The sequence below is a fragment of the Mandrillus leucophaeus genome, unplaced genomic scaffold (assembly GCF_000951045.1).
Source record: "Mandrillus leucophaeus isolate KB7577 unplaced genomic scaffold, Mleu.le_1.0 Scaffold1885, whole genome shotgun sequence".
NCBI lineage: Eukaryota > Metazoa > Chordata > Mammalia > Primates > Cercopithecidae > Mandrillus > Mandrillus leucophaeus.
Window position 1 is genome coordinate 309,678 of NW_012101904.1, and position 10,069 is coordinate 319,746.

At 36.6% G+C, this 10,069-nt stretch overlaps 1 protein-coding gene across 1 annotated transcript; it reads left to right on the forward strand.

Annotated features, from left to right (window-relative positions):
• The first annotated feature begins 7,237 nt into the window (after nucleotides 1-7,237).
• Nucleotides 7,238-7,641, forward strand: LOC105538264 (cytochrome c oxidase subunit 7B2, mitochondrial). The gene has a single exon (XM_011978069.1). The coding sequence runs from the start codon at nucleotides 7,282-7,284 to the stop codon at nucleotides 7,525-7,527; it is 246 nt and encodes an 81-aa protein (XP_011833459.1). The 5' UTR covers nucleotides 7,238-7,281; the 3' UTR covers nucleotides 7,528-7,641.
• Nucleotides 7,642-10,069: the final 2,428 nt, after the last annotated feature.

Consider the following 10,069-nt stretch of genomic DNA (forward strand, 5'->3'; position numbering starts at 1 on the left):
CTACCAAATGTTTCTCTTGACTAACTTATTCCCACAGGGTACCTATAACTCTTTCAGGTCACTCAGGTACTGCTTTCTAAATTACCATGGTAGTAGATTCAATTACTACTGTACTCTTTCAGTGGCCTAAAAGAATAAATGGTCTTCCTAAAATGCTTCTTTTTATTTTTCCCCCAAGGAAAAGCCCAGGATGTTAGAGCTGGATAGTACCTTAGAGATTATCTGATTCAATGTTCCATAAATATTTCTGATGATAAAACCCTCCTGAGAATTTGTTTTAAAAATATAGATTCTCAGGCTGCTCCCCTCAGGCTACTCCGTTACAATACATTTGAAATTGAACCTAGGAATCTACATTTTGTAATAAAGATTCCAGATGACTTTTAGGATCAGATAGGTTTGGAAAAACTAAATTCGTTCAACATTTTTATTTTATAGGGGGTAAGCAGATGTCCGGGTAGCTTAAGTGATTCACCTGAATTGTATCATACAACATTTTAAATATTGGGATTAGTTCTGGAAAAATGTTGATGGGCAACCTTTTTGCATCCCATGGTGGGGACTAAGATAATGTATTTTCTTAGATTTTAAGTTGCCTTTTCTATTGTATATTGTAAGTTGCATTCTATTGTATAGAATAATGTCATTTATGGTGGAGAAGTGATAGGAGAGGATACACCTTGCTGTATATACAGCAGTGGTTCTGAACTGGGAATGACTTTGCACCCCAGGTAACATTTAGCAAGGTCTGGAGACATTTATGATGTCAAAACTGGAGGATACGACTGCTGTTATTTAGTAAGTGGAGGTAGGGATGCTACTAAACATCTTAAAATGCGTGGGATTACTTTTCCCCTCTCCAACAATGAATTATTCAGACCAAAATGTCAGTTGCATACACATTGGGAAACCCTAATATACCCCTAAATCCCTTCTTGAGCTTCATCTTTCTCCGAACTATTTTAAGAGTATTATCTGGGCAATTGGAGAAATAGGACTCTGTTTTGTTTTCTTCTTGAGATTACATAGAAAGCCTATATCGAAGCTAAGTGGATCATTTGTTGGTCCATGTTGGGCTATACTTAGACTGGATACAGTTATTATTTTGTTTTTGGATCATACAGCAAATCTTTTCAAGATGCCTCCCCCTTCTACTCAGGCATCTAAACCTGCCTTTCTGTGGCACAAGTCAATTATGTATGCTTTGACCTTTCAGTATTCCGTGCCTAGATCACCCAAAGTCTGATTCCCAAGGTCAGCAACAAGCTACAGTGTCAATATCTGCTGATTTTGAACAGAAATCAGGACAGAGGTTTTGGGTGAAATCAACCCAGAGGTTAAGAGAATGGAATACTCAGTTTAGTAGAGTAACTTACTTACTAAATTGATCTGATATTTATTTTATTTATATTTCTCAATTCTATCTTCTTTCTATTTCAGGTATCAGTACTTAATTTAGATCCTTATTTTCTTTTTCATGAAGCATTACCATCAATGGTTAACTAACATCTTAAATTTTTGCCATTTTTGTCATCTCTCCATCCATTTTACACCTAACAATTATGCTTGTAAATGTGTTTTCTGATTATACCAAATCAGTAGTTTCTCCTCACCTATAGGACTGTTTCTCAAACTTGAGTTATGTTTGGAATCTTCTTAAAGGAAAAACATTATTTCATCACTTATACCAGCTTAAATTATTTTATTATAAAATCACTTACATATGGGTAAACTTGAAACTGAATTAATCTTCATTATGTTGGGAGCTTAATACCATGATAAAAGGAAAGCATGTTTTCAAATAAAAAATGAAACCAACTGTATAACAAATGAAGTTCAAATTTGTTATATTAACTTAGTATAACAGTTAACACTGTCCTGAAACTCTAACACTGTAGTGATCATAGTTCTCTTATTTTCACATGTCTGTGGTTAGTAAGCATTGGTATGACTCAATTCTAATTCTTTATTTTGTCCCTTGCATGAGAACACTTTAACATAATGGCTGCATCTATTCTTTTTGCATTAACCCGGGGCAAATAATTGCTATATACCATTGCAGCTAAAGTGCAGAACAAAGATAAACAGAGGCACTAGAAATTGATAAGCTACATCATCCAGGTCTCATATTATTTTTATATTATCATGAAAATAATACATTAAAAATGAATTTCAATTTAATTTAATTTATTAAAATAAATTAAAAATTCTCATTTTTAACTCACAGCAAAGGTTGTGAGTATGACAACTATTTTTTAAATAGTGGGAAACGCTGACCTGTAGGATTGAGTCAAATGCCATAGCAAGGCATATAAAGTCCCCAGTGTGCCCTTCTTTTCTGATGTCTCCAGGCTCATTTGTTGGGCATTTGTTACTTCAACGCTTATTACGTAGTGTTACTGAGCTCACCAGATTGCCCTGTCTCCATATTAATTCCAGCCTATGTGCTTATGCTTTCTTCTTCATCTGTGTATTCCATCCCCCCGCCACCAATTTTTGTTTCTGTCTATTTCAAAATAATATTGCAAGCTGTAGCTTAGGTATCATGTATTCTAAAACCATTCCTAGCATCCCAGGATAAAATGCCCCCTCTGTGGACTAAATACCCTGTGCTAATTTCTAGCCTACTTCTTTCTGTAGAGCAATAATTATTTATTCCTCCACTATACCGTAAGCTTCTTGAGAGTAGACATTGTACTGATGACATCTACCCCAGGCTCTAACGTACAGTAATTAGTAGGTAAATAAATAGCAAAGCGCTGTGAACCATTTCCAATTAAAGAGCCATCTCTGGTAACCAGCGTGGTTTTGTTTTGGTGTGGTTTGGTTCATCATTTTTCAATACTCAGAGTTGAATACACTTTAAGAAAACATGGTATGGTTAAAGAATTTGTTGGATTTAGAATCAGAGGATTTACATTCACATCCTTTCCTGTGATTTGTTCTTAGGTATAAAATGGGGTTAAACAGTCATCCTTCCACACCATTTTTTCAGATGTGCAAAATCTTGGAACAATGTCTAACACACAGGCATATACTTAATAAATGTTAGTTTCCTTACTACGTTACTGTTTTACTTCTTTTGATAGCCTTCAGTGATTTGAAATTATTATTGTTACCAGTGAAGCTTCAGATTTATATAATTCCTTATTATAGTTAGACTGAGATCAAGTATTAGTTATTTTTTTCTGAAAGAACTTTAAGATGACTGCATATAATAGATGACACAATCAGTCTTTCAACTTCAATGAATACTTCACTCCCTTTAACTATTTATATTTATTCAGAATATATTTCTTTTATTGCCATGGGCATGAGAGAACTTTTACTTTGTTTTCACTACCTAGAGAAATCTGTCTTCCTCCATCTTTTTTAGTTTATTTTCATCAGAAAGATCTACTTTGAGAAACATTTCCTTTACCTACTATATTATTGAATTTCTTTTTTATGCTTTCATACGGATATTAGAACCTGTAGCTTTAGTTCTTTAGATAATGGGAGTTGGACTCACTGATAACAAAAAAATTATTGTAGAGGTATGTAATATGAGTTTAAACAATATGGAAAATTCCTTGAATTTTCTTAGCTTTTACATGTATTTTATAAATAAAGATAAAGATAAGTTAGATCTGAAGGCAGTTGAGACGGATGTAGCTGATGCCGACAAGGAAAAGAAAAAGAGCAAAGAGACTGCAGTTTGTTTATTATAGAATGAAATGCCAACTGCAAACTATGGAAGGAGTTCCTAAAAGAAAATTCTTAGTAATAGACACTTACTGGTTCAAAAAAATTCAGGCTAGATGGAAAAGAAAAGCTTTATAGATATGGGAATAGCCAAAGGATGAACTAAGCTTCCAAGAAATGCGATCAATGTCACTAGAGACAAAGGATCTGAATTTAAATGTAACATCATGAGTGTAGGAAAAATGAAATCAATTTGTCATAAAGCAGCATGAGCTGACCCACTAGAGATCCCTGTTATCACAAATTATTCTCTGGTTATGTGTCTTCCTAAAGCATGAAAGCAATGTGTGGCACAGGTCCTTTTGTACTGGATTAAGGCTGCACCTGTCATACCCTGACTGATGTCACCTTCTGCCTATTCTCTGAATTCAATTCAAATTAAAACCTTGGTGTCTTTGGGTGGAAAGATTCATGACTAACAGGAAACATCTTTGAATATCTGGAACCTCAGAAGAAATTAATTTGGCTCTGGTTTGCCCTATTTGTCACAATCATGATGAGTGCCACTTACCATATGGTAGGAAATAAAAGAGAACCATGGGGTCTTGTTTTCAAAGTTGGAATAAAGTCTTAAAATCTCAGTGAATAGTTACAAGTTTACAAGTACTGACCTCAGGGCCTTTTATCTCTGTGTTGCCTACATTTGGGCCACATTTAACATATGTGATTGCTGAAGACAGAGTGTTGTTTGACAACTTGCACACAGGAAGAGAAATTTAAAGAATTATTTTATGTTTCTACTTCCAGATTTCTTGTAACTATCTAAGAAATAAAATAATTTTGGCTATTATGAAATACACATCTAATTTCATTGTATTTTGATTTGTTCTTAGTATTCATTTTAGCTTCCTTTGAGGATACCAATATTCACTTATATTTCGGATTGGTTTTAAAAAGATCTTTTTATGCTTTTGTGTCAGCTACTTTATATGCAGTTATCTTCCTTGTTCTTAGATAACTTGCAGTTTATCAAAGGAGAATAAAAACATAATTTCTTAAGAGAATGACAAGGCAAGCCACAGGCTTGAAGAAAGTGTTTACAAAATCCATATCTAATTGAGGACTGTTATCCAGAATACACAAAGAACTCTTAAAATTCAACAATAAGAAAATGAATAGACTGATTTTTTTAAATAAGCGGAAGGCCTGAAATAGACACTTCCCGAAGGAGAGATAAAGATGGCAAACAAGCATATAAAAAGATGCTGGACATTGTATGTCATCAGGGAACTGCAAATTAAACACCTATTTACTGATTAGAATGGCCCAAATCCAGAACACTAACAACATCAAATGCTGGCCAGGATGTGGAACAACAGGAACTCTCATTCACTGCTGGTGGGAACTCAAAATGGTACAGCCACTTTGGAAGGCAGTTAGATAGTTTCTTACAAAACTAAACAAATTATTACCATGTGATTCAGGAATCATGCTCCTTGATATTTACCTAAATTGGTTAAAAATATATTCAGACAAAACCCTACCTACAGATGTTTATAGCAGCAGCAGTTGTATTCATGCTGGTTGAATCTTAGAAGCAATCAAGATGTCCTTCAGTAAAATAATAGATAAATAAATGGTGGTACATCCAGACAGTGGAATATTAATTAGCACTAAAAAGAAATGCACTGTCAAGCCACAAAAAGGTATGAATGAACTTTAAATATATATTTTAAAGTGAAAGAAGCCAGTCTGAGCAGGTATACTGTATGATTACAATGATTTGACATTCTGAAAAAGGCAAAACTGTGGAGACAGTAAAAAGATCAGTGGTTGCCAGGGGTAAGTCAAAACAGAGAGATAAATAGGTGAAACTGAACCATTACCCCATAGACTGTTATTTTTGATAAACATAGAAATTGACCCTTCTGGTGTTAAGAAGCTTGAAGCTTATATTTGTTTTATCTGAGTTCCTTCCTCAGGAAATGACCTTTAGGCCTCTCACAAAAAGTATCAAAGAACTGAAATCAGATCACCACACCAGATGCTGGTGTGGCATCATTCACCATGATTGCTTCCTTGCTCCTCCCAAAATGCCTGTTTTCTTAACACATTTTTGCATTTCTTGCCTGCTATATAAAGCCCTGGTTTAGGTCAGTCAGGGAGATGGATTTGAGACTGAGCTCCCATCTCCTCAGCTGCAGCACCTGATTAAACCCTTCTTCCTTGGCAGTACTTGGCATTTCAGTGATTAGCTTTCTGTGTGGTGAGCAGCAAGACCTAGACCGAACCTTTGGTGTTTTGATAACATAAGCAGAGCACAGAGGGCTTTTTAGGGCACTAAAAGTATTCTGTATGATACTAAAATGATGGATACATGTCATTATACTTTTGTTAAAACCTATCGAAAGTACAATATCAGGAGTGAACCTTAATGTAAACTATAGACTTTGGGTAATAATGAAATGTCAATGTAGGTTTATTGATTTTAACAAATGTACAACTCTGGTGGAAGATGTTGATAGCTAGGGAGGCTGTGGGTGTATATAGTCAGGGTACATGGGAACTCTCAAAGTCCTGTGCTCATTTTCACTGTGAACCAAAATTGCTTCCCCAAGACACATGTGTTTAAAAAGATAATGCCTCAATGTTAAGTGTTATGGAAAAAAAGGTTGTGTCTTTTGCTGTGCAGAAGCTCTTTAGTTTAATTAGAACCCATTTGTCAATTTTGGCTTTTGTTGCCGTTGCTTTTGGTGTTTTAGACATGAAGTCTTTGCCCATGCCTATGTCCTGAACGGTACTACCTAGATTTTCTTCTAGGGCTGTCTCTTATACACATCTAGATGTGTATAAGAGACAGCATGTATACATATGTAACAAACCTGCACGTTATGCACATGTACCCTAGAACTTAAAGTATAATAATAATAAATTTAAAAAAAAAAAAGAAAAAAAGGTTGTAAAATATGCGATAACCCAGAGACAAAAGGGCGTTTTCAACTTGGCGAGATTTGGAAAAGGCTTCACAGAAGTGGTAACTCTTAGAGTGGAATTTCAAAGGCAAGCAGAATTTTGGGTGTAGGAGGGGGAAGGCAAGTATTATAGATAAAGAAGGAGAAGGAAAGGGGTTAAGCAGGAGGGGGATAATGAGGAGGAGGAGAGTGAGGAGGCATGGCATGTTCTGTGAATTTCTGGCTGTTGTAGCCATGTTAATAAGTTTGCAGTCTGTCTGTAGAGTCAACGCATTGAATATTTGTGAGGAGTAGAAAAGTTAACATTTATTACATGCTTACCTTGTTGTTGTTTTGTTTTGGATTATCACACGTAATAGTGAGGCAAAAAGAGGTTAAATAATTGCCCCAAGTTCATATAGCTAATCGGTGGCAAAGCTAGGATTCAAATTCAGATATCGTGATATCAAAACTCACATTCCTGAACACCACTCCAAGGGGTGATGTAGCCAAACATTCATAGCGGAAGGAATTGAATGAAGATTAGATATCAATGCATTTTTTTTTTCTCTCTCTCTCTCTCCCTCTCTTTCTAGGCCTCTTTGCAACAAAATAGACCAGTAGCTGCAGTCAACTGCAATCCTTCATGATGTTTCCCTTGGCCAGAAATGCACTAAGCAGTCTCAAGATTCGAAGCATTCTGCAAAGTATGGCAAGACAGAGCCATGTAAAACACTCACCAGATTTTCATGATAAATATGGTAATGCTGTGCTAGCCAGTGGAACCGCTTTCTGTGTTGCGGCATGGGTTTTTACAGCCACTCAGATTGGAATAGAATGGAACCTATCACCTGTTGGCAGAGTTACCCCAAAAGAGTGGAAACATCAGTAACCATCACAGGTGCTGTAATGACAGAATTGTTTAAAAAACCAGCTTGTCATGTAAGCACTGTACTGCTTATTAAAATACAGCACAATTGAAAAAATAAAATATGTTTTAAATCTTTAAAAAGTCATTGCAAATGGTCATTTTATTGCCTGGAAGCCATACAATAGTAGTGGGTATAGATTACAGGGGATTATGAATAGCAAATATTTGAATGTAGGATTAATAAAACATGTATTCCTCTGGTTTAGTGACTTACACCAGGTATCTTTCAGTGAATATACACACATATGTAATTTATAAATTAATTTATTTGGCTGGAAAATCCGTTGAATCTTCCTTGAAACTCTACAGATGTTTCTTGACTTGGGGTTACATCCCAGTAAACCCACTGCAAATTGAAAATGTTGTAAGTTGAAAATACAGTTAATACCCTACATCCCCATTGTAAAGTCAAAAAGTTGATCCATTGTATGTCCAGATGCTCCTCAATTTATGTTACATCTACATAAATAAACCCCTCAAAGTCAAAAAATCATAGGCTGAACTATCCTAAGTAGGGGACTATCTGTGTTCAGAAACTGACCATTTTTCACGTCCTTCATCATTCCCACCCTGGTCTGAACTATTATATTCACTGAGATTATTATAAAAACTTTCTAACCAGCCTTCTTGTCTCTGTAGTTTCTGTCCTGCAAACCTGCCCCCCACCACCACACACAATCTTTTTTCAGCTTATCAGCCTGTGTTCATTTTAAAACATAGTCTAGTGATGTGACTCTTCATTCAAAACCTGATTCTCATTTCATTCCAGAGTTAATGCTAAAGTCCTTAGAAAGGTACACAGGTCCCCTCAATGCCACACTGGCCAGTTTACCTCCTGCATCAACAGGTTTCTACTGGCTCCTCCCTCTGGGTGGCATGCACTTCTGGATTCTATATGACTGTCTCACACCGTTCTGGGTTTTGTTCATGTCATCTTTTCAGAAGAGGTCTTTATCCTTTCTAAAACTGCAGCCTTTATTTTGGCCTGGCTTTCTCTCTCTTGCCTCTTTACTTTTTTCTATATCACTTATCATAATCTCACTTAATATTTATTTATTTATTTGAGATTTAGTCTCATTCTGTCACCCAGGCTGGAGTGCAGTGGCACAATCTCAGCTCACTGCAACCTCTGCTTCCTGGGTTCAGAAGATTCTCCTGCCTCAACCTCCTAAGTAGCTGGAATTTACAGGCACCCGCCATCAAGCCCAGCTAATTTTTATATTTTCAGTAGAGATGGGTTTTCACCATGTTGGCCAGGCTGGTCTCGAACTCCTGGCCTCAAGTGATCCACCCGCCGCGGCTTTCCAAAGTGCTGGGATTACAGGCGTGAGCCACCTCACCCAGCCCACTCTTAAAATACGTTTAACTTATTTGTTTATTGTCTGTGTACAAAACTCCATAAAAGCATAGGTTTTGCAGATTTTTTTATGTTTATCACAGGACTTGGTAGCTTTCAACTAGTTTGAATTAATGCATTAATGAGTGGCTTTAGGTAATTTGGAGTCCCCATCAGTCTGAAATTAAGAATTTGCTTGTCATTGTGGGTTGCAGTGATTGTTGGAAGGCATATTAGTTCTATATTGCTGTTTTGCAAATTATTCCAAAACTCAGTGGCTTTAAACAACACTTACTATCTCATAGTTTCTGTGGGTCAGATTTGAGCATGACTTAGTTGGGTGCTTCTGGCTCAAGATCTGACATTTCTACAATCTCTGGCAGTGATCATCTCAAGGCACAACTAGGGGAAGAAGCACATTTAAACTCACTCATAAGAATGTTGGCCGGCCTAATGATCTTGCTGAATGTTGACTGGAACATCATTCCTTTGTCATGTGGGTCTCTCCATAGAGCAACTGATGATACAGTAGCTGTCATCACTTAGAGTGAAAGAGGGTACCCAAGAGAGGAGCTTTTTGTAACCTAATCTTACACGTGACATATCACCCCTACCACATTCTATTCACAAGAAATGAGTCATCAAATCAAGCTGATACACAAGGGGAGGAAATCATACAAGGGCATGATTACCTGATGGCAGGAACCACTTGGGACTATCCTGGGGGGTATTTACCACAGTTGGCAGTACAGACCTCCTGCTGTTACTGGATAACCAACTTCAATCAGTCTGTTTCTCAAGCTCTGTTATATATTAGTATCGTTATTCTCTAGATAGAGATCATTACATGTGTCCAGCCCCATTTTTACTATTTGAAAGTTTCTCTATGGTCCCTCCTTGATGTGAAATTGGTAGGTCTTAGGGATTGCCCATTTACAGTATTTCTAAATCATTCTCCAAACTGATTAAATGGTTCACAGTCTCACCAGCAATATAAATAACTTCCTCTTGTTCTACCTCCAGAGTTACTCTTAGAGTTGTCAAATATTTTAATATTTTTGTTCTTTCGATGAGTGTAAAATAGTAGCTCATGGCTGGGCGCGCTGGCTCACGCCTGTAATCCCAGCACTTTGGGAGGCTGAGGTGGGCGGATCACGAGATCAGGAG